Source organism: Nannospalax galili, unplaced genomic scaffold (assembly GCF_000622305.1).
Source record: "Nannospalax galili isolate Female #2095 unplaced genomic scaffold, S.galili_v1.0 scaffold1526, whole genome shotgun sequence".
Classification (NCBI taxonomy): Eukaryota; Metazoa; Chordata; class Mammalia; order Rodentia; family Spalacidae; genus Nannospalax; species Nannospalax galili.
This window is the reverse complement of record NW_008354768.1, coordinates 96,973-122,574: the sequence shown is the minus strand read 5'-3', so window position 1 is coordinate 122,574 and position 25,602 is coordinate 96,973. Positions and strand designations below refer to the sequence as shown.

At 40.1% G+C, this 25,602-nt stretch overlaps 1 protein-coding gene across 6 annotated transcripts in view; it reads left to right on the top strand.

Annotated features, from left to right (window-relative positions):
• Aebp2 (AE binding protein 2) overlaps positions 1-25,602 on the top strand; it is a 72,067-nt gene that overhangs the window by 32,456 nt on the left and 14,009 nt on the right. For 2 of the 6 annotated variants that reach the window (XM_029555448.1, XM_029555451.1), the window contains exons 4-8: positions 4,730-4,916; positions 9,004-9,128; positions 15,076-15,143; positions 16,861-16,974; positions 20,260-20,286. In XM_029555448.1, coding sequence (XP_029411308.1) covers positions 4,730-4,916; positions 9,004-9,128; positions 15,076-15,143; positions 16,861-16,974; positions 20,260-20,286 — 521 coding nt within the window. Of the gene's footprint in view, positions 1-4,729; positions 4,917-9,003; positions 9,129-15,075; positions 15,144-16,860; positions 16,975-17,147; positions 17,600-20,259; positions 20,287-20,815; positions 22,372-25,602 lie in introns of those variants that run through there. The other 4 variants (XM_008851940.3, XM_029555450.1, XM_029555452.1 and 1 more) reach the window with 4 other exon arrangements.

The following is a 25,602-nucleotide window of genomic DNA, read 5'->3' as shown; positions in this document are numbered from 1 at the left end:
TACAGACAGTTGTTAGCTGCCATGTGGGTGCTGGGATTCAAACCCCGGCCTTCCACAAGAACAACCAGTGTTCTTAACCGCTGAGCCATCTCTCCAGCCCCAAGATTTTATTTATTTTTACTTTATGTACGTTTTGCCTGCACGTATATAAGTACAAGGCATGTATGCAGTGCTTGCAGAGGCCAGAAGAGGGCATCAGATCTCCTGGGACTGTAACAACCAGTGTTCTTAACCGCTGAGCCATCTCTCCAGCCCCAAGATTTTATTTATTTTTACTTTATGTACGTTTTGCCTGCACGTATATAAGTACAAGGCATGTATGCAGTGCTTGCAGAGGCCAGAAGAGGGCATCAGATCTCCTGGGACTGGAGTTACGATACTGTTAAAATGTGTTTTAAAGATACAGTTGGGTGTGCCAGGCATGGTGGCGCACACCTTTAATCCCAACAGGTGGATCTCTGTGAGTTCCGGGACAGCTAGGGCTACAGGGAGACCCTGTCTCAAAAAGACATATATATAATTGGGTGTGATAACTCATGTCTTTAGCCCCAGCACTAAGGCAGAGGTGGGTGGATATCTAGTTGGAGACCAGCCCAGTCTACACAGTGAGTTCTAGTCCAGTCAGGGCTATATAGTGAGATGTTGCCTCAAAATAAACAAAACCCCCAATTTTTTTATTATATACATATGTGTCTGTATGTGTGCATGCCCACTTGCATGTGGGTACCCATGGAGGCCAGAAGATGACATTAGAACACTGGTGCTTGAATTCCCACCAATGTGGGTTCTAGGGACTGAACTGGTAGTCTGTGCAAGAGCAGCAAGCTCTCTTAATCACTGAGATGTCTCTCCAGCCCTTAATTGTGTGTGTGTGAATATGAACAGGACAAAGGGCAGAAGTTAATGTGTGGAGGTCAGAGGACAATTTCAGGGACTCTGTCTTCAACAAATGAGGATTTAGGGGGAACAAACTCAGGTCCTCACGCTTGTGTGCCAAGCGCTTTTACCTGCTGAGCCATCTGGCCTCCCCAGTAATAGGTTTCTGTCCTAGTTTGGATTTTCTGTTGCTGTGATAAAAAACTGACCAAAGCCAACTTTGGGAGGAAAGAGCTTATTTCATCTCACACTCCAGACTGTCCTTAAGGGAAGCCAAGGCAGGACCAGCTGGCTGGAGTACTGCTGGCTGCCGCTTCCCCTGGCTTGCTCAGCTACCTTCTTATTCTGCCCAGGCCCACCTGCCCAGGGATAATGCCACCCACAGTGGACTGGGCCCTCCTACATCAATTAGCAGTTAAGAAAATCTCCACAGACATGGCCACAGGCCACTTTGATCTGGGAAATTTCTTCAGTTGAGGTTCCGTCTTCCAGGTGGCTTGTTTGTGTCAAGTAGAGAAAAGCTAATGAGCACAGTTTAATTACGCACCTTCACACATTTGTTTTTGTTGGTTCTCCTCCATTCTCACCCTCATGTCCCTTCACCCTTATAGTCCCTTTTTTATTTCAAAGTGACTTATGTTCTGTCCTCTTTCCTCAAAGCTATGTACCTTTCTTGCCCCCCCTTTTTAGTTGAAGACCTGCATGTACATTCACATTCACATAAATATGCATATGTAAAAATTCAAAAGCTAGGATCTGGCTGGGAGGTGGCTGGGTACTTGCTACACAAACCTGACAGCCTGAATTTAGTCCCTGGAACCCACAGTGGAAGGAGAAAACCAACTTTTCTTTTTGGTCTTTTTTGAGACAGGGTCTTCCTGCAGTCCCAGCTGGCCTAGACCTCTCTGTGTAGACCAGAGTTGCCTGCCTCTGCCTCCTGAGTGCTGGGATTAAAGGCATGTGCTACCACGCCCAGCTGGAGTGATATTTTAGTTTTTTAAGGAATCTCTACACTGATTTCCATAGTGACTGCACCCAATCACACCCTTATCAGCCAGTGTTTGTTGGCATTTGTTTTCTTGATAATAGCCATTCTGACTACTGTGGGATGGAATCTCATCATGATTTTTCTTTGTTGTTTTGAGAGAGGGTCTCGCTATGTAGCTCTGGCTGACCTAGAAATTGCTATGTAGACCAGGCTGGCCTCAAACTCAGATCCAGCTGGTTCTGTCCCCAGGTGCTGGAACTAAAGGCCCGTGTCACTGTGCCCAGTTTATGCCTGTGTCTTGAAATGTTTTCCTCTAGCATCTTCAGCATTTCTGTAAACCTACGGCCTTGGTAGTTTGGATTGATCTTTGTGCAGTTCGGGAAGAGCTGATCTAATTTCATTCTTTTGAAGGTAGATAGCCAGATTTGCTAACATTTGTTGAATAGACTGTCTTTTTTCCCAATGTATGTTTTTTGCAACCTTTTTTGGAATTAGGAGTCATTTGATACAGGTTATTTGAAGATAACACCCTTGACAAGGTTGCTGGAAAAAAACACATGAATTAAAAGTTTTGACTGTATTGTTTTTCTTTCTGTGAAACTGCAGCTAGAACTCAGGGCTTGTGCTTGGTCTGCCACTGACTGCACACCCAGCCCCTTAACTGAATTATTAATTATAAGAGTGAATGTGGCTTCTTGCTTCTCTGCTGAGTCACCATACTACTTGAAGCTACCCCTTTTTCTGTATGTCTTACTGAATACATAGATGCCTTTTGTGGTAAGGAAGTTTGCCTTCTATAACAGTGAACATTGACAGCTATCTGAACTGAAATCTTTTGTCATCGTTTTAACTTATCGAGCACCCCAGAAGTGAGTAAAGTTTTTTTTAAGTTTTTAAATTATGATGCTAAGTAGTATTAGAAATCCCCCAAATGTCTCCTGATGCCAAAATAGAAGCTTTTATTAGCACTATGTAAGGAGCTTGTTAAATGTTTGAGCCATCATTTTGTCAGAATCTATATGCACATAGCTATTGATTAATACTGTAGAAATGGTCTGCATTTCACAAGATGCTCTGGGCTTAAAGATATCCATAAAGGCATTCATGTTTTCAAGATGCATGGAAAGTGTCAGCTGGATGTCTAGCTGCGAAGGGGTGAGGACTAGTTCTTTATTGTCCACCTGGGGCAGATTTAGGCAGTTTAAGAAAAATGTTAGCACTCTTACTAATAGAGGATTGTGCTGAAGTCCAAATCGGTAATTAAAGAGCCTGGACTATGTAAGGGTGTTTTGAGATGTTTGGGATTGAACCTTACCCATTTTAGGACTTGTTTGGTTTTCAAGTCAGAAACCAGGTAAACTGGATACTAACTTGTAATAGAAAAGTCATTATCAGTTCAGTTCTGGATTTTGCTTAGGGATTACTTGGTAACATGTTTGACTGCCGGGGTTCTGCACTCACTGGTGAGAGTAGCTGCCTTCACAGCTGTCTTCTATTAGAGTCGGGTCTGTGGTCTTACTTCTCAAAGGGCATGTTAAATTTTTTTTTCCTACTTGTTAGAACATTACAGAAAAGTAAGGAGACTGCAGAAGATTTTGAGGTGGCTTGTACATTTTTGTTTTTTTGTCTTTTTGAGACAGGGTCTCCCTGTAGCCCCAGCTGGCCTGGAATTCGCTATGTATTCCAGGCTGGCCTCAAACTCACAAAGATCGGCCTGCCTGTGCCTCCCGAGTGCTGGGACAAAAGGCATGTGCCACTGCCCCCAGTTCAGAATTTCAACTTTTGAGTGTTGGAAGTGTGCTACATTAATGGCAGGATTTTCGCTAGCAGCAGTAGAGTTTCCCTCTGACTGGTAGTTGGTAGTGCTGCCTGTGCCTCCCGAGTGCTGGGATTAAAGGCGTGCACCACCACGCCTGGCTGGCTTGTTTCTGAAGAACCAACCAACCAACCTACCTTCCTTCCTTCCTTCCTTCCTTCCTTCCTTCCTTCCTTCCTTCCTTCCTTCCTTCCTTCCTTCTCTTTTTTTCTTTCTTTCATTTTTGAAACAGTGTCTCTAGGCTACCCTAGGTAACCCTGGCTATCCTAAAACTTGCTATGTAGGCTAGACTGGCCTCAAATTCACAGAGATCTGCCTCCCAAGTACTGAGATTAGATGTGTGCACCACCCTAATAGGCATGGCAGTACATGCTTTAATATCTGCGCTTGTGAGAACAGACACTGGTTAATCTTTTGAGAGTTCTGAGGCCAACCTGGTCTATATAATGAGATCCAGGCCAGCCAGGGCTGTCAGTAAGACCCGTGTCAAAAACAAAACAAAACCCCCAAGAATCCAGGTGGTCATTAGAGTATCATTCCACACCAGCTCTTTAGGTGTGTAATCCCATTGTTTCTGTCTTGGTATAGTGGGGCGAGAACTGTAACCTGGTGACCACGAAGCCTGAACTTGAAAACAGCCATGCCTGTGTTGAACGTGTGCTACTTGGACGGCCTGGTTTATTTAGAAAGTAAACTTTGTAAAGGAAGTGCTTCTAGAATTACTTCTCTTTGCCATGGGTTGATTTTTGAAAATACTATTCAAGACTGGAGAGATGGCTCAGTGGTTAAGAACACTGACTGCTCTTCCAGAAGGACCCAGGTTTGGTTCCCAACACCCATATGGCAGCTAATAATGACCTATAACTCTAGTTGCAGGGGATCTGATGCCCTCTTCTGGACTCTGCGGGCATTGAATTAACACTTGCAAGTATGGAGGCAAAACACTCATACACATAAAATTTTTTTAAGAAATGAAAATACTGTTCACTTCCAGTTTGTTCATGCCTTATGTAGTAACCCTGACCTCCCCTTTTGTCTTTTGTTTTTAGTGTGTAGTTGGTGGCTGCAATGCCAGCTTTGCTTCTCAGGGAGGGCTAGCTCGCCATGTACCCACACACTTCAGTCAGCAGAATTCCTCAAAAGTTTCTAGCCAGCCAAAGGCCAAAGAAGAATCTCCTTCTAAAGCTGGAATGAACAAGAGGAGGAAGCTAAAGAACAAAAGACGGCGCTCATTGCGTAAGTGTCTCCCTTGGACAGTCCCAGGGAGTGCCGGGGTTTGTCTGCTCTTGAGCTTTTTAAGCAAGCCCGGGTTTATTGTTCTTCAGTTTGCCGGAGTCTCTGGGGGAGGGGTTAACAGGATATGTGCCTATCAGCATGGGAATCTAGTGGTACATATTTGTAGAAGGCAAAGGAGTGAAATGTATGTGACCTTAGAACATGGGTTGTATATTTAGAGTTAGGTACTGGGGATTGCTAAGATTCTGTTAGGAATGAGAAAAATTTAAATTATGGCAGTCTTGATGTTTCTAGAAATATTTTAGAAAATTTGAACATGCTAAAGATAGCAAGAAAAGGTTAAATAATGTGTTCAATGACTGGCTTATAAGATGCTCCCTTGGTATTTAGGGTTGAGAATAATTAGAATGATAGGCTTGCAGATGCTGGGATCAGGACCTGACCTTGAAACTGAAGAGCCCAGCATTAGAGCCCAGCATTGTGCTTGGTTCTGTGGTTTTCTCCAGGTGAGCACAGAAGAGATGACATGCAACTCTCAGGCCATAAAGTTGCCTCTAACCACTGAGATATTTTTGATTCTACAAGGATGCAGTGGACAAATGGAGAGGCCACAAATGAAGAACAAACCTTCCTAAACTCTGACATTTCTTAACTGAAGTAAAAGCATCTTTATATTTCATCAAAGTTGGCTATTGAATTAGGTTAAGCACCCATTCCCTTTTGACTTAATTAAAAAAAAATTTTTTGGGGCGGGCGGGGGGTCATTTTTGAGACAGGGTCTCCCGGTATTCCCAGCTGGCCTGGAACTCACTATGTAGAGCAGGCTGGCCTTGAACTCACAGAGATCCCCCTGCCTCTGCCTCCCAAGTGCCCAGTTTACATGTTAATTTAAGCAGTTTGTAGTTGCACATAGAAAACTGCTTGTGGACCAGTGAGATACCACCTTGCCGGATGTGAGTTTGATCCCTGGCACCTACATGACTCCTGCAACCTGCCTCTGACTCCATATGTGCATCATGGCACCCTGTGCGTGCCCCATTACGTAAATAAATGTATAATAGAAAGATGGAAAGTGCTTAATTTCTATCATAGAACTCAAAGAACAGGGCAGTTTACCCACTTCACATGTCCTCTGTACCCACAGTAATCCAGAACCACTCATGTGGCAATACTCACACAGTTTGCCACTCTGTTCTTACTTTGTTTTTGAGACAGACTCACTGTAGCCCAGATTGGCCTTAAACTTTTCTTTAAAATATTATTTTTTGAATCACATGTATGAGTGTTTTTAAGTTTTTTGATTTTATTTTATGTGTATGAATGTTTTTGTCTGTCTGTATGTAAGTATACCTGTGTTGTGTAATGCCTTTGGAGGCCAGGAGGCCAAAAGAGACTGCCAGATCTCCTATGTCTGGAGTTGATGGACTCCGCTTGTTACCCACCATGTGGTTGCTGGGAACTAAACCTGGGTCCTCTGCAAGAGTAGTCAGTGCCTTTAACCACTGAGCCATCTCTCCATCCTCTGTAAGAGTTTTTTGGGTCTTTTTTGAGACAGGGTCTCCCTGTAGCCCCAGTTGGCCTAGAACTCACTATGTAGACCAGGTTGGCCTTGAACTCACAGAGATCCATCTGCCTGCCTCTGCCCCCCAAGTGCTGGAATTAAAGGAGTGCACCACCACTCCTGGCCCTCCAGTTTGAGTGTTTTGCCTGTGTATAAGCCTACCATTTGTGCATTCTGCCTGTGGAATGCCAGAAGAGAGTATTGGATCCCCTGGAACTGAAGTTGTGAACAAATATCCACCATGTGGGTGCTAGGAACTGAACCTGGGTTCTCTGCAAGAGCAACCAGTGCTCTTAATCACTGAGCCATCTCTCCAGCCCCGTCGCCTCAAACTTTTGATTCTCGGCCTCTTGAGTAATGGAATTGCAGGTATGCAGCACTCTGCCCAGGTCACTGTTCTTAATAAAGTGAAGATGGCTTCAGGTCAGCGTCCAGTTCTTGTTGAGAAATGGGTACATGTGCCTGCCCAAGAAAATGCTGTTTTGAACTGCAGTGTTTTCTTCAACATTGGCTTGTATAATGCTGAGATGTGGTGGATGGAAAACTTCATTACTTGTTTTGAAGGAGAGAATGATTATGCTACTCTCTAAAAAATCTAAAGCCTTTTGCTTTGGGGAATTAAGACAGTGCTATGATTTGAATTCCATTTTTCCTTTTAAAATACACATCTAGGGGGTTGGGGATTTAGCTCAGTGGTAGAGCGTTTGCCTAACAAGCGCAAGGCCCTGGATTCGGTCCTCAGCTCTGGAAAAAAAAAAAAAAAGACAAAAATAAAATACACATCTATATAGATGCATATTAATGTAATCATTTTGCGTCCTAGTTTGCTTCCCTGTGACTGTGATAGAACACTGAACAAAAGCAATTTGGGAGAAGAAAGGGTTTATTTAGATGACAGGTTATAAGTCCATCGCTGGAATCCAAGGCAGGAACTGAAGCAGACTGTTACTGCCTTATTCTCTCTGGCATTCTCAGCTTTGGCTACCTTTTGTATACAGCCCAGGCCCAGCTGCCCAGGGGTGGCACCACCCACAGTGGGCTAAGCCTACCTACATTAATCAGCAAGAAATTGCCCCATAGACATACCCATAGGCCAAACTGATGAAGGAAATTACTCAGTTGAAGTCCCCTCTTCCCACTGTGTCCAGTTGACAACCCAGTCAGCCATCACATCTTTGCAGTTCTTTCCTCATGTAATTCAAGAAGGTTATTTTTACTTCATTAGTTCTAAAAAGCAGATTTTAAGTAGGACTGTTTTTTCCATCTTTCCCTTTTTTGTTTTTTGAGACAGTCTTATTGTGTAGTCAAGGTTGAACTGGAAATCAGGATTCTTCTGTGTTGGTCTACACAGTGCTGAAATAATGAGGGCACCCTACCACCCCTGGTTCTTTGCAGAATGGGTCTTGCTACATTGCTTATGCTTAGGGTGGCTCTGAACTCATGAACCTGCTTCATCTCCACAGGAGATAGGAGTGTATGCCACAGAAGCTGAATTAGAAGTGGTTTTATTTATTTACTTTTTAAAAATAGTTTGTTATGTGAGTATAAGTGTTTTGCCTGCATGTGTGTCAGTGCATCTGTGTCATGCAAATGCCTGTGGAGGTCAGAAGAAGGTGTTGGATTCCCTGGAACTGGAGTTACAGATGGTTGTTAGCCTCCATGTGGGTGCTGGGACCCAAACCCAGGTCCTCTGCAAGAGCAGCCAATACTTTTGACTCATGAGCCATCTCTCCAGCTTCCAGCCCCTCATTTCATTTTTGAGAAAAAGAAACAATCTAATGAAGGTTAAGCCATTTGTACACAAACAGTTGACAAATGGTGAAGTTGAGACTGAGAAATTCATCACTGGGGTGGAGTGCTTTTTTCACAGAGGCCCTGTCTTCAGTCCCTAGATTTTTTGTTTTCAGTCTTGGGTGGCATTTGACTGGGTACAGTGGCTTGTGCCTGGGAGAAGGCTGAGGTGGGAGGATCATTCGAACCCTCAGGAATTCAAAACATCAGCCATCTCAAATTTATATTTGCAATTTTTCTTAAATTGTTCTTAGGACATTTATTTGTAATCAAGAAAGTATTAGTTGAAAGCCTGGAAATAATATCCGTTTGTCATAATTTTGGAAACATTTTGATAACATTAAAATAGAACATTCATGAAATAACCATGGTAAGTTTTAGACCTCAAACACAGATGAAGATGTTCGTTGTTGAGAATGTAGAATTGGCTTTGAGAGGATTTCTGTGAAAACTAAGGTTGCTGCAATGTGAATCGTAAAGTCTGTGGTTAGAGGTGGAGATAATCAACCTGTTCCTTGATAAATTGAAATTCTGCCTCTTGACACCTTTATCAGCTGTAGTTCCTGTTCTGAAAGCAGACACCTTGCTTGCATTTAAACTGGATAGTACTTGCTGGTTGCTTGTTAACAAAGTTAGAGTTTTCCTTTTTTTTTTTCAAGAACATATAAGCTGTTTGGCAGACTGTTTCAATTTTCTAAACCTTCTTTACCTTTTTTTGTGTATGTTGACTTTTAGCACGACCACATGATTTCTTCGATGCACAAACACTGGATGCGATAAGACATCGAGCCATATGCTTTAACCTCTCAGCCCATATAGAAAGTTTAGGGAAGGGACACAGTGTTGTTTTTCATAGTACTGTAAGTATTCTTTGTTTTTCTTTCAAATTATATAGATATGTAAAAAAGTGTATGTTGGTTTTCATAATCATTTCTGAGTTGCTCAAAACCTAAGAATATATTTTAACGAAAGTTACAAAACCTGCTAGATGTAGTATGTATGTCTATAATCCAAGCACTATGGAGATTTGAGGCAGAAGGATCTCAAGTTCAAGGTCTGCCTGGGCTACAGAGTAATGTTTAAGATCAATCAGGGCAAGACCCTGTTTCAAAGTGAAGAATGTGGATGTAGCTCAGTGGTCAAATACTTGGCTGACATATATGAGGCCCTAAGCTCAATCTCCAATTTCCAGTTCCTCAGGGAAGAAAAAAAGACAACGTAGGCCATCAGATCGGTCACAAGGGAGATTTTTGGGGCAGCTACATTTGTAATCATTGAATAAGCAGAATATCAGTTTAAAAAAGAGATCAGTTTACTGCTTAACTGTGAAGTAATTTCATCTAGTTATTTTTAGTTTGCACAGATCTCTAAATGAGATAAATTGGGCATTTTGAATTCCTGCAAAAATTACTATTAAAGCCAGGCGTGGTGGTGGTGCACGCTTTTAATCCCAGCAGAGGCAGGCAGATCTCTGTGAGTTCAAGGCCAGCCTGGTCTACATAGCAAGCTCCAGGCCAGCTGAGGCTACAGGGATACCAGAAAAAAAAGACCAAAAGAAAAAGGGTATTTAATTTTCTAGCACCACAGTGTGTGTTGTATGCTGTCCATAGCAACTGTATGGACCAATACTCCCAACCACATTCATGGAGAAGCCCTATGACATTCAGACTACAATGTGTGGCAGCCGAAGGAAGGCCAAAAACAGTATAGTATGTATCAATAAATGAAAAACTCCAGGCAAGTTTAAAAATATTTATGAGTAGAATGATGAATGTTGGAAGTTAGAGAACAATATGAGGGGGAATAAAGAACTGAAAATGTAGAGTCAGTGTCAGAAAAGAAGGACTTGGTGCTGCATACCTTTAATCCGTAGCACTCAGGAGGCAGAGGCAGGTGAGAGTGAGGCCATCCCAGTTTACATGACAAGCATCAGGCCAGCTAGTGCTACAGGGAGACCCTGTCTCAAAAAACAACAACCACAGAAAGATTGGAGCTAGAGAGACAGCTGAGCAGTTAAGAGTGCTTGCTGCATCCTGAGGACCAGCACCCATATAGCAAGCCAGGCATCCTATTCTGAACCCATGCCTGTAACCCCAGCTTTGAGTGAGTTAAGGTTGGAGACAAGGGATCGCTGGGGATTGCGGCCTTCCAGACTGGCTGAGAAAACAGGTTCAGGAAGACAGCTTGCCTCAAGGAGTAGAGGACCCCTGATGCCCTCTTCTGGCCTCTGTGTGCATGCATGTGCACATAGACAAATTTAAAAATAAAAAGATGGCATACAAAGAAGGTAAACATTTTCTGAAATTTTAGGGTGTCAAAGGTATGAATTTTAGTTGAGGAAAGGTATGCGTACATTCTTTTAAAGAATATAAGAAACTCAGTAAGGATGAAGAGGAGGAGTAGAAAACCGTTAGAGTTTGGGAAACCAGGAAGAGTTAAAATGGCTGCTTGAGAATTCTCTGGGAAGGCAGATCAATGCCTTGCTCAGCAGCGATGACTGAACTTTAGTTTTGAAGTTTGCACATATAGGTTTATGACTTATTTATTTGGTGGTGGTGGTGGTAGTGGGAACAGAGCTGAGGGCCTTGCATTTGTCAGCCATTTACTGTACCACTGAATTACTTACACAACCCACAGGAGGGATAGTAGGATGGTACCAGACCCTGAATGTGGCAGTAGGGCTAATTGGTTCATTCACTTAAATATGGAGGATGTGCTCTGAGTCAGAGCCTCATGATATGTCAGGGACCATGTCAGGTTATGACAGTATTGGGGGAGAGATGTGTTAAACATTAAATTAATAAAATTATAAAAACTTAGAAGGAAAAGAATGGTGAACCAACCATTCAGTTACTGAGGGATGAACATCTTAGCTAGATGGGAGGTTAAGGAAAACACTTTGGGGTGTTTATAATATTTCAGGTATGGTGAAAACCACCCTAGAATACTCCATCACTCTGCAGTTTTCTGGTGGAGCTTTGTAGCTCACCCCTATGTCATCCTTGACCCACAGAATGTATCTTTTCAAAATTAAAAAAAAATTTCTCATGTAGGTCTATTAACTTTGGTTTCTGTTAAGAATAGATTGTAGGATGTCAGGGGCCAGGAAGAAAAGGAATACTCATGGCTGGAGAGATGGCTCAGTGGTTAAGAGCACTGGCTGCTCTTGCAGAAGACCCAGGTCCAATTCCCAGCATCCACATGGCAGTTAACAACCGGCCATAACTCCAGTTCCAGGGAATCTAACATTCTCCTGACCTCCATTACACAACACGGATGCACTTGTTGCAGGCAATATACTCATACACATAAAATAATAAAATATTTATTTTTTAAAAAAAAGAAAGAAAAGAACTGTCAGCCAGAGAGATGGCTCAGTTACTAAAGGAACTTGCTGCCAAGCTTGATGATCTGAGTTTGCCATGGCAACCATGGTGGAGGGAGAAATGAACTCTTACAAGTTGTCCTCTGCCCGCCATACATCTGCTGTGGAATGTGTGCACCCAGCCCATCCCTCCTTCCCATACACAAATAAATAAATAAATGTTAAAAAACAAAAAAACACCCAAAAAACTTAAAGAAGGTCGGGTCTGATGGTGCACACTTTTAGTTCCTGAACGTGGGAGGCAGAGGCAGGGGAACTCCGGTCTGCACAGGGAGTTCCAGGCCAGGCAGGGTTACATGGTGACATTCTTTCTGAAGAAAAATTAATAAAAGTAAAAGGAATCCATGGTTTGGGTTTCAGGTGAGGGTGATAGATGCTTGCAGTCCTAGATAGCTTGTTATGATAGCCAGGACAAGAAGTGTAAATAGCCATCTGTACGTTTGAGAGGCAGGGCTTGCCTCCAGGCCATGCAAGCCTGTGGGTCTATGTTGAGATCCCCAGCACCCATGTAAAAAGCTGAGTGCAATGGCATCTGTCTGTAACCCCAGTACTGAGTAGGCAGAGACAGGAAGATCCTTGGAGCTGGTTGATAGCAGGTCTAGCCCAGTCACTGAGATCTGGGATTAGTGACAATTTCTGTCTCAAAAAAGATAAAGGTTGGCAAGATGGCTTACCTGGTAAAGGGAGTGGCCACTGCACCTGATGACCTGAGTTCCATTCTCAGTACCCACATGGTGGAAGGAAACAGCAACTTGTCCTCTGACCTCTGCACACTCAATGTGGCATGGATGTGTACGGCAGACACACACACACTGGGAGGGGGGGGATGGTAAGCCATTGAGGAAGACACCTTAAACCTCTGCCTCTCTTCTCTCTATAAAAAATAAAAAAATAAACAAGAAGGTTAAGCTTCTGGGAAGATTGCATACTTAATAATTGAGGAATGAATGAACTCTTAAGTGATAGGAGCAGAGGTACCAGACTGAGGAAAAGATAAGGTCCAAGCTGAGGAGTTTGGCCTGGGGAAGAGAGTGGAGGTATGCAACATCCTTGGTGAGCATCTTCCTTGGATATAGTAGAGGACAAAGGAGTTTGGTGAGCAAGTTCTCCAAGGCTAGATTCTGCTGGAGATCAGTATATTCTAAGAAGAATCAGCCTTTTAAAAAAATCCTTTTATTTTTATTTTTTTGGGACAGGGTCTCCCTGCAGCCACAGCTGAATTGGAACTTACTATGTAGACCAGGCTGGCCTGGAACTCACAGAGATCCTGCCTTGCCTGCTCTGCTTCCTGAGTGCTGGTATTAAAGGCGTGTGCCACCAAGCCTGGCCTTTAATTTCCTTTAACACACAGTCTGAGCCAGGCTGCCTCAAACTCAAGTTGTTCCTTCCCCAACTTCCTGAGTTCTGGGATTACAGGCATACAGCACCATGCTCAGTTAGAATGGCATCTCTTGTCAGAAATAGTATAAATGGCAAATTTAAGTTATAGGAAGTAGCCACATTGTTCATGAAACAATCTGCAAAGAAAAAAAATATGTGACGTGTGTGCAGTGTGCCTAACTGGCCTTCTTTAAATGAACGTTTTTCTCCAGAAGAGGTCAGCAAAATCCTTGTTACCAGTGGACGTACAGTGCTTTGTTGGCTTGTGTGTTAGTGCCTCTAGATCTTCTTTTGGGCTTTTTCTATTATTGTCAAGTCTAGAATTGGAATATTTATTCAACTACATATTTTTATATGATGGAGGAAGTATTTTATTTCTGTTTCTCTTTTTACTTTGTCTTTAGAATGACATTACAGTATTTATTGGGGTATATGTAACTTGAAGTGGTTGATTGTGGTAATTTCAGTGTGGAAACTGTAAGCACATTGAAGTATGAATTTTCATAATCTGATAATATTTGGCAAGCATGTGGATTTTCTTGGATTTTTTAAGACTTCTTTGTTCAGATTGGTACACTATTTAGGTGGATTCCTTAAGATTGACCCTAAAGATTGGCCTCTACTTCATTTACAATGAAGCCCACCTCTAGCCAGGCGTGGTGGCACACACCTTTGCCCAGCTCCCTTGCTTTTTTTTTAAACCCTTATTTTTAGCATATCTCGGAAAAGCTCTCAACTCAATTGGTTTTATTTTTATTTTATGTGTATGAGTGTTAATGCCTGCATGTGTATAAGTGCACTGTGTCGTGCAGTGTCCATGCAGGACAGAAGAAGGTGTCGGTTCCCCTGGAACTGGGGTGGCAGATAGTTGTTAGCAGCTACGTGGGTGCTGGGAATTGAATCCAGGTCCTCTGTCAGAGAAACCAGTGCTCTTAACCGCTGAGCCATCTCTCCAGTCCAGAACTCCGTTTTTTATAGAAATAAAGTTCTTGCTTTTACTTGGGAGGATTTATTTGGGTTTCCTGCTGTGTGAGAGCTCCTGATTTGTAGTAGCATTCCTTTGGTGAGATACTATGTTGTTGGCATGGTGGTTCTGATACATTAGAGGTCAGCTAAGAAAGCCTCTTTTTAAATAAATATCTTAAAGTTTGGGAAGCCATCCTTAATCTGTGGTAAAAGGAGTTCAAACTGGAAAAATGTGAGAAATAAAATGTAAGAGGATAGATAGGCCATTTCCCAAAAGTTTTGTTGACCATGTCGAGTGACCTTGTCCTAAGTGCTCAGGAAATGTTCAGGTCAGGAATAAGCTTCTGAGTACTACATTACGGGCTTTAGTCGGTGAGGTTGGAGACCTGAGCTGGCTTAGGGTGGCTGCAGTAATGGCAGTAAAGGTATTATAATGATTAGGTCTTAGATCTCTATGTAGGTAAACAGTATATAGTGATTGAGTCTTACTGTGCAGCTCTTTTCTTCCTTTCTGGGGCCAGAAATGCTCAGAGGTTTTCACTGAAACAGGAATGACTTTGAGCATGCGAGTTTCCTGAATTCAGGTTTATTGCATCAGAAAAAAGAGTTCTAACAGTTGAATTCATTCATTTTATACTAAATACTGTTGTAGGTGGTATGAGGGCCGTAGGATAAAATACCCAAGTCTTGGAAATTTCAGTGTTGTGGGAAGACAGATTGGGTGGTGCAAGGCAGGGAAGGGGAAGGTCTTGTCATGGTCTTTCTTGTCTAGGCCTGCCCACCTAAAGTTCTTGATCAGAGACAAAAGTGCTTTTTAAAAGCAGCATTAGAAAATGATGGTTTTGGGGTTTTTTGTTTGTTTGTTTGTTTGTTCGCTTTTGTCTTTTTGAGGCAGGGTCTCCCTATAGCCCCAGTTGACCTGAAACTCACTATGTAGACCAGGCTGCTCTCCATCTCACAGATCTGCCTGCTTCTGCCTCCCAAGTGCTGGGATCAAAGGCGTGCACCACCATGGTGGGCATAGAAAATGATGTTTTATAAATACTTTTTATCATTTCTTTTCCTATTATTACTAGGTAATAGCTAAGAGAAAAGAAGAATCTGGGAAGATAAAACTTTTGCTTCATTGGATGCCTGAAGATATGTGAGTGTTTGAAATACTCTGTTTAATTGATAGACTTGTTTTATTTTTATTAAAATTTTAAGCATAAAGATGATTAAGATGTTCTGTATGAAATACATAAAAATTCTATAAAAACAAATTTTAAAAATTATTTCTTACTAAAATAGAAATCTTAAGAGAAATTATACAGATTTGAGGTTGTTAGGATTGACAATTGAAAGCTTTGAGAATATGCTTCAAAACTTTCACTTTTTAATTAATAAATACCTTTTATTAATTGCTGTCCATTGCTTAAAGAGGCTTTTCTGATGAGAGGTGAGAGATGCAGTAATCTTTGTATGTAAACGAAAGTGTTTAGAAGGCAAGTTGATACTGTGTTCCATTAGCAAAATAGTGGTAGGTTCTTTCCTAGAGTTGTGACCTTCCCAAACTCAGGTTCTCCGCCAGGCTTCCTGTACCAGGCATGGGTTCTCTCTTGTCGGGTAGATTTTAAGTCCATTTAGAAAGCTGTTGGTTCCCTCCATAGCATTTATGCAGCTGTTGTGTGGAATTGTGAGTGTGGAGAGGTGGTGAGTATGGTTTGAATACATTGTATTCAAGTGTGAAATTAATAAAGGATATATAATAAATAAGTTTAAAAGTTTTTTCTTTTCTTTTTAAAGATAAGGTCACTCTATGTAACCCACACTGTCCCTGAACTCATGTTTCCCTGCCTCAGTCTCTAGATGGATGGAATTACAGATATGAGCTCCACCACATGTAGTGCTTATTAATTAAATTTTTTTTAAAGGGGGAGGGGTAAGGGTTTGAGGTAGGATCTCACCTATCCAGGCTGGCATTGAACTCTCCTGACCCTCCTGCTTTCCCAGAGATGGTATCATACACCATGCCTAGCTTGATACCGTTTTTTTTTTTTTTTAATTAAAAAATTTATTTGTTGGGGCTGAGACAGGGTCTTCCTGTAGCTCCAGCTGTGAAGACCCGGGTTCGAATCCCAGCACCCACATGGCAGCTAACAGTTGTCCGTAACTCCAGTCCCAGGGGATCCAACAGCTTCTTCTGACCTCCGCGGGCATTGCACGATACGGGTGCAGTTACCTACACGCAAGCAATATACATATACACATAAAATAAAAATACTTAATAAAACTTTAGTGTTAATTTTTGACATTTCTTTTTGTATTTAGATTAGAAATACTTCTTTAAAAATATCAACTTCAAATGTCTCAGTATTCCTATTAGGGGAATTGAGTAATCTAAATATCAAGATACTTTGATCTGAATGTTTTGTAGTGACTACCTACCTTCAGATTTAGAATTTGGTCACAGACATGCAGTGTTTTTCCCTTTAACTTGAGGTCAGTCTCATGGAGAGAGCCATCCCCACCGTTTGTTTTCACTCTATCACTAAGCTGTCTTCTGAGCTCATGGATTTTTTTCCTTTCTTGGTGAAGAAATTCATTGTCAGATTTTTGTTAGATAAAACTCATATGAATTTCTCTAAGTTTAAAAGCCAGCCTACAAAAATTTCTAGTTTTCCTAAATTCTATTCATTAAAATTTTTTGCTGCTGTTCCTGTCAGGCTATATAGATGACAGCACCCTTGGCTTTTCAGAAACCAGTAGGTGGCTCAGTCATATTAACAGGAAAGGCTGGGGGGTGGGAAGACATGTGAAGGCTATATCTAAGTTAACGTTTTAAAGTGTTGGGCTTTTCTTTTTCTTTTTTAAATTCACAGTCTGCCAGATGTGTGGGTGAATGAAAGTGAACGACATCAGCTAAAAACTAAAGTAGTTCATTTATCAAAGCTGCCCAAAGATACCGCCTTGCTTTTGGACCCAAACATTTACAGGTAATTTATCCCATGACAGTGTTTTACTCTTTGAATTGTAATCTTAAATGTTTCTAAATTTTGGTAAGTTGGGTTTTATTTTTAAGTATAGATTGAATATTTTAAATCCAAAATGCTTAGATTCCAGAGTTGTGGGTTTGGTTTTTTTTCTTTTTCTTTTTTATTTTCTCCAGTGGATATTTCTAGTTGAGCATCCCTATTCTGAATCCAGAATCATGCTGCTGCTCAGAAAATTTCAGGGTGTAGACTTTTGGACTTCGGACAAGCAGAGTATGCTGAGCTTCTCATTCGGTGGTTTGGGGGAGGACATAGGATCGCATGTCGCCCCTGCTGGCTTTAAACTACTGATTCTTCTGCCTTACCACTCTCGTGTTGGGACTACAGGCATGTGAGCATGCCTGCCACTTGGTACTTTGGTGGCAGTGACATCAAAAAGAGTTAAACATGCTAAAGTCTGGAAATGATATTTTGGTCAAGTTTTTATGCTTGTTTAATTTCAGATTTATTTTTTATATGGATTAGGTTATAATACAAAAACATTTTGGAATTAAATGCCTATTGTTTGAAAATATTATTCTTTGTATATGTTCAGACTTTTGTTGACATGGAAATAAATTGCATACTTTGCAAATACCATACACTTCATTGAATTCTTGGAAACTTACATTCTCCCCAAATTTCTCAAAAGAGCATTTTCAGTACCAATGTGCATAATAAATAAGCCTCTCTGAGACTCCCATTTCTGACCTCTGACCTGACTGTTGTAGTTGGTGGTGTTAGGAAGGCATGGGGAAGAGAAGCACACAGGTTTCCTACTTACTACTGGCTGCTGCAGTACTGTCTGTCTCTGTTGTGTGGATTAGAAAACTGCAGCACAAAGTTAGCTCTGTTCGACGGGGTGACACAGACAATGTGGGCCCAAGCACTGTACTGCCTGCACCTGAGTCCCGTAGCCGGGTGGTTAAGAAAGTGGAGAAAGTGCTTAGAACTAGTTTTTAAAAAGGCTTTCAGCTTTATGCTCTAAAATGAAATTGTAATTGAGTATGTATTTTACTTAGGAATATGTTTGACAGGAGTAAAATATCTTTGATAATCCCCAGATGTGTATTTTAGCTATTGTAAAATTTGCTAATTTGGAGTGGGAAGGTCCTGAAGATCAAACTGAGGCCTCATGTGTGCCTAGCAGGTACCTCCCAACTGAGCTTGCATTCCCAGCTCTAAAATTAGCTCATTTTTGTGGTGATTAAGCACTTTCCTGGGTGTTACTTCTGAGACTCTGCTGTTTGGAATGCCATTCAGTGTGACAGGGTTTTGTTGGAGACATTCTTCAGAGAGCAAAATTCTTAACACATGTGCCTGGTCATGAGTGAACATGAAAATTCTCGACCCCCCTTTTTAATTTATTTTATGTGCATAAGTGTTTGGCCTACATGTATGTGTATTTCATGTTTACACTGCCTGCACAGACCAGAAAAGGTGTCAGAGCCATCATACAGGTGCTGGGAACTGAACCCAGGTCCTCTGCAAGAGCAGCAAGTGCTCTTAACCACTGACCCATCTCTCCAGCCTCCTTTCTCCCCTTTTTATATCCTTTGTTGAAGGTGTTAAGTGCAATGAAATATTCTGTGCAGGATGAGATATTTTATAAAGGAGAGGATTGAGAAAGTCACTCCCTAGAATATGAAAATGTCACAGTTTACACCTCAGAAAGATAAGGTTGAGTATTCTTTGTTTTTTTGGCACATAATTTGGATTTATTTCTGTTTACTCTTTTGGGGAGATAATTAAAAATAGCACCTTAAAAGAACAATATTTGTAAGACTTCATTCATGCCTTTAATCCCAGCACCCAGGAGGCAGAGGCAGGCGGATCTCTGAGATCAAGGCCAGCCTGTTTCTATATAGTGAATTCCAGGCCAGCTGGGCCTTCAGGGAGGCCCTGTGTCAAAATAAATAAACAGTTTTTCAGCAGAGCTATTCTGCTTTTAGAAGTGGCTGTAAACATCTTTTAGAATTGACAGTTGAAGGGTGATTCCTAAATTAAGATCACCCGTGTTTTTGCTTTGTAGCCCTTTTTTTCTGCTGATCTTCCTTCTCAACAGATAGACTTATTGTTGCTGATGTGCCATGTGGGAAACAACTTAGAAATTTTAGTGAAAGTGACTTAAAATATTCTTTGAGCTTAGTATTGATGAAGTACACAGGAATGGTATTGGATAGTCTTAAGATGTCTTAATAGAAGTGTGTGAGAAATGAGGACAGTTGGTGCTTTTGTGTATCCCAGGCTATCCTGAACTCCCAGTCCTGCCTGAATTCCCCGGGTGCCGGGGTTGCAGGCATGGGCTACCACACCTGGCTTTTATCGTAACTGTTTTAGAACAACCACCCCAAACTTAGCACTCACCCAGCACCTTAAGATTCAATTCTGATTTCCATGCTTCTGTTCTGGAAGCATACTTTAATGCAGCGTAGTCATGGAGGCTTCATCGTTTGCCTTGGTGTGAGATGATTGTCTAAGTGTCTGCATTTTGACTTGTAAAATGGAAAAAAAAAATCATTCTTTTTGTCTGTGTGCCGGGGGTGGATTCTTGCTAATGCATGTGTCAAAATGAAAGCATGACTATCCCTCAAAATATATTTAACTGAGACTATAAAGAACATTTATTTGGGATTTAAATCCAAATTTGGGGGGGTGGGCGCTTCTCTTTTTTTGAGACGGTTTCCCTGTAGCCCCAGCTGGCCTGGCACTCGCTAAGTAGACCAGGTTGGCCTTGAACTTACCTCTGCCTCCTCAGTGTTGGGTTTAAAGGTGAACACCACCATGCCCGGCTTAAATTAGCCTGTGTTAAACATAGATTTTTTTTCTAGTGTTGGGTTTAAAGGTGAACACCACCATGCCCGGCTTAAATTAGCCTGTGTTAAACATAGATTTTTTTTGTAGAAATATTACTAGGTTGGTTACAAAAATTTTATTAAAAAGTTCTGTAGCTACATTTGTGTTCATTATATTTTAAATGTTTGCCCATTTTCTTTTGATTTTAATAAGCATACTTGTTTCCTGGGTCAGGTTTTGGTGTATTGCCCAGACTGTCCTTGAATTCTGGGTTCAGTTAATTCTCCTGCCTCAGTCTCCTGTGCAGGGACAGTAGGCTTGGAGCCAGTGCTTGGAAATAGATTTAATAATCATCACTACATTTTAGTTTAAGTATTTGTAATGCTTCTTTTGGAGTACTCACTGTGTTTGATTCAATTGAATAAAAGAAAACTCCTTTTTCTCTTTTTCTAGAACAATGCCGCAGAAGAGGTTGAAGAGGTAAAAATAAATACATACATAAAAGCAGACAAGCGGGGACACCTGCAGTCTTAGTCACTGACAATGGGCTTAGGAAAAGTTGCACATTAGAGTCAACCCCCTTCCTCTTTTATTTTTTAAGTCCAATATTTAGAATACTATTTATGCTTAGTGTGGACATTCTGTGAATGAAGTAGGTCTTCTGTGGAATATATTAATATATTACTGTATATCCACATCTCATGGAATGATACTGTGGGAGACTGAGCAGACACTTCTGGCAACTTAGCGGAACAGCTTCTGAAAGGCTTTGCATGCTGGCTGCTTTCAGCTGCTTTTTTTCCTTCCCCTTAGTGATTACAGTAGTTCTACTGGAAAGGAAAAACACTTGCCCTTAAGATACCAAAAGCACTGTAAGGGTATGTCTTGACTGTGTTGATTAATTTGAAGTCCTGGTAGAAGGTATTTAGACAGTGGAAATTACCAGAGAAAAGGACCCTTCAGTCATGATAAATAGATGTGATTGGTTGCCATTTGTGTTCTTTTGCAGAACTCTGATAAGAAAGGTGTTCAATTTGTATTTAAGCAAACAGTGAACGACGTTTGCAATCAACTAAAAATTCGTCTATCGAATTAGGTCTGAAAAAATACTGTTAAAGAGTGTTGCAGTGTCTGGTGGCTCCCCTTTCAGGACTAGGGTTTCTCATGGAGTGCAGTATGTTAATACTTGCCTACACAACTAATCTGTTAACGGTTTTTGAAAAGCCTCGATTTTTAAAGTATTTGAATAATCTTCATATTTTCATTTAACCTATATGACTAATTTTTTTCTGAAGAAAGCATTGATTTTTGAGTTTTTTCTTAATGTAAGAAAATTGTATTTTTTTTAAAGTATCTTCAAACCGAATCCTTTATGCACCAAAGTTGGTTTTGAAAAGGAAAATAAAATCACTTTCTTGCTTGATAAGCAAGAAGCCATATGGAATTTTTTTTAACTTTACAGAAATGGAAATATGTGTAACTTGTTAGTATTGTATCAAACAAATGTTGCATAGAGATATTAGAACATTGCTTGTAAATAATTCCGCAGATTTGTAATATATTTTTATATTATGAAATGTACTGTAGATGTTTTTCTAGAGGCATGAAAGTTAAATGTATATACTATGGTAGAGATAATATTGAAGGCTATTGTAATTCACTAGTGCTGCCAGAGGACTTGCTAACAAAGCACCTTCTTGACAAAATAAATGTCTTTGCAGACTTAAGGGACTGTGTAACTACTGTTAATATCTGTAGGAACAAAACACATTGAACATCCTTCCAGAAAGTCTTCGGGGGAGGACCTAGGCCTGTAATAGAGCTGTGGCACTCGCTTCTGACAGTGACCGTGAAATCAATTATTTCCTTACTGTTGGAAGGACATATTGTAAAGTATGTGGTTATATGCAGTCAAACTGCAAAAAAATACTCCTAATTGAGGAGTTTTCACTTTACTACAGTGATATAAAAACCAGCAGTTTTTACACTAAATTTTTTAAAAAAAGAATAGACAAAAATATAAAGTTAAGCCTTTGGTTCCAAAATGGGAAAGGTTCCATGATGCATAAATCATTTCTCGTTTGCTTTTAAAAATAAAAGATGATAATAAAAAGTATGGAAGACTTTAGTCATTAGCATTGGGGTAAGAGGCATACAGGGAATGAGTCACCTAAACCCAGTGAGGTGTGAGCGAAAAAGCCCCGCTGGTGAAGGCGTTCTGGAACGGCTGTTTGATAGGGTGTTTTCCACATGAGCTGTAGCAGATTCGAGTTTATTTTTTAAAAGGAAAGAAGCAGTTGTTCTTAACTATTTTATCTTTTGTTTTCTTTTGCTTAAGCACTTCATCATCTGTTTTATTCTGTATCTATGACGTAATCTGCAATCTCCTTTGTTCTTAAGTTTTGGTTTGTTAAAACATTGCCAAATAGAAGTGTTGCAGATATATAGTTTGTACCTGTACTTTTATTTTATTGCCCCGTGTTCTTGTAAGTCATTCTTAATTGACCGATGATTGTAGACCTTGCTTGAGTATTTTTTCTAATAAAACAAAGCAAATCACATTTAGCTTCAAATTGTAACAATTCAATTTAATTTTCAAATGACATTTGAAAGTATACTCCCAATATTTTCTTTAGGTGCACAGTAAACTCATTAGCTATTTTCATTGGTAGAAATGTTTAGATGTCAAAACCAAATTGCTGGTTATTGATTTGCCTCTGAGTACTCAGTAACTCATGGTCCTTTTGCTGCTGATGTGACTTTGGTCTGATGCTATTAGCACACCAAAAAGAATATGATAAAATAAGCTAGTTTTATAACTTTTATGAATACATGTTTATATATACATGCATTTATGATTGGAAAAAAGTGTGAGAATTTGAGTCTGTAGTGTACATTTATTAATATTTCTTAATCTATATTATTTTTACCCACCTATGTCTTCCTGTGCCTGTATATGACATATTTGTCTATGTGTGAGATAATATTTCTTATCAAAATTAATCTAGCAATGAACAGTGCAACCCACAGGTTATTCATGCCCATGTCCATGTCTGTGACTACTTTCTCCTTGCTGTGGCATATTTGAGTAGTGACATCTTGGGTTCCTGCAAGTCTAAGGTATTTAGTAGATGAGCCTACTAAAAGAGTCTGTTGTCCCCTTGTCAACCTGATAAAAATTTTGGAAAAATAAACATAGAGCACACTTTGCATTTTACTATGACAGTGTTGATTTTTGGTAGTGACCAGAATGTTAAATTCCTTTGGAAGTTGTTTGATAAAGTTTGCAGTATATGCTGCTGTAGGCACCTGGAACACATGGTGTTTGGGTGGAACTCTTACACTGGATTTTTTGGTACTTGTTAAGACTCCACCATTTTACCATTTATGTTTTGTTTTACAAAATAGGTAGAATTAGACAAAATTTTGTAAATCACATTTTATATATCAACCACAAGGCACATCAGCTTTATCTAAAAGAATCTTGAAGTAGAAAATATTGTAAAATTGTAAAAAAGTTGTTTATTTTTCTAATAAACTTTTTTCATATATAAATTTTCCTTAATGTGGCCACATATTAATTCTGAATTTCAGATGTAAAGAAAATAAAGTGGACAGTAATTAACCCTTAACAAATATTTTCAGGTTTGTCCTGTTCTTGGAAACTACTAAGCTGGGCATGGTGGCTCACCCCTGTGACCCATCACTTTTGAGGCTGAGGCAGTTGATGGCCAAAGACCCCAAAGTGAGACCTTGTCTCAAACAGAAAGGAAAAACATATGGATAGTTACATTCATAGACCTTCCTTCCTGCTTGGTAGATTGATAAAATAGGGGCCAGCAAGTTGGCTCAGTGAGTAAAGGTACTTGCTGTCAAGCCTGATGACCTGATTTTGAGCTCCAGGACCCACATGGTGGAGGAGAAAATTGACTCCTGAAAGTTGTCCTCTGACCTCCACACTTGCACCAGGATGTTGCCCCACCCCAAACATAAACAATTAACAAAATGTTAAAATACGAGAACACTCTTTATAAGGTAGAATTTGCTACTGTTGTTTAAGACAGGTTATGTTGTTTGCTTTTTAAATTATTTTCCTAATGCTTGGTTAATAAAAACTGTTAGATTATTGAATGACATAACAAGATGGCAAAATATGATTGAGGTATTTTACTCTGTTGAGTGTCTATTTAGTCTCAGTTTTAAGAATTTTTTAAAAAGAACACCTTGGTGTTAAGTCCTCTACAGGTAACCCAATTCTTAGTCTGTGTAGGTAGGTCATGCAAAACCTGACGTGTTAGTGTATCTAACAAGGCCTGAAGTTGCAGACTACAAGGAACTACTTATATATATATATATAGTCTATTTATTGAAAAACTAAATCATATGTTATTTGGAAGTGTTTTTTTAAAAGAAATGGTACAATGTGGAGTTTTAATTTCAAATATTTTTCTATTCTATTTGATAAAAGGATAAATTTTTTGGAAAATTTTTGTGCAAACATATTTTTTCTTTTAATTGTTTAATGAAACAATTGTGACCTGGTTGTAGGGCATTTTGCAATTCTAACACTGCAGCTTTAAATAAATAACATTTTCAGAGTTTTTCTTTGTAATAAAAAGGGTAAAAATATTTTTGTTATTTCTAATGTTTACCTACAGACCTCAATAGCCTTAAAAATGTAGTATGCATGAAATGTATTCCGACTCTTTATTGTTAAAAGAATTTTAAAATATTTACTTAGCCTGGTATCTTTCCTGAGTCAAGATTGTACAGTGTCATGCATGGCTCCATTAATCTGAAAATTACAAGGATTTGTAAAGTGGTTAGAGCAGGAGTTGTAACCTAGATTTTGTTCTAGGTCAGCGCTTTTCACACCACACCACAGTGCTTCTCACAGAATGAGCAAGCATTGAGTATCAGTACTACTATGGAGTTGCACTCAGTGTTTGCTCCTTACAACCCCTAATACACAGGTATAGTCTCCAAAGTGACTGTCAGGTGAGTTTGAAAGATGAGCATTGGTTGTGATGAATTTTGGAGAACATATTTGTATTTTGGACAATGACAGGAACACACACAGTGGGGTTGAAGTAAGCTGGCCTGAGCCATGTTCTGTGAGTGTGCCTATCCCTTTTATGCAGAGACTACATAAAGGGAAAAATACTTGGCTTTGGATCCAGGTGTGGTGGCACACACGCTTATCCCGGCATTCCAGAGGCTGGGGTTGGGGGGGGAATCCCTGTGAGATCAAGTTCTAGGCCACCCGTGGCTACAGGGAGACCCTGTCTCTGAATAAAATAAAATAGAATAAAATACTTGTATTTTGCAGAACCTTTTCATAAAATAAGACCTCAGTTAAGTTGCTGTGAATGACACTGTTTTGAAAGGAGTTGTCTAGTTTGTGGTTTCTTTTGACTGTTTTGCCCTGGCCCTCCGAGAGCATTGCTGTCCTCTGTTGAGATGTTCTTTTTCTTCTTCATTATTTATGTTCTTTGGCTAAAGAAAACTTGTTTTTAACTCTTACAACTTTATTATGACATCACCATGATTTCTGTGTTTCTTTTAAAGAAAAATTTTACAAATTTATATCTGGATGCCTGTGGTTCTTGTGTGTGTTTTAAAATGATTACATGGTATTTTGCTGTGTCGGGGGGATCTTTTTAAAGAACCATGTTTGGGGGAGAATTGCATAGTGGAAAAGGTGAGAGAGCTTGCTCTTTTGGTGTGTATGTACTGGGAATGGAACCTAGCACTTTGCACATGGCCACATAAGCCATTTGCCATTGAGTTACCTGC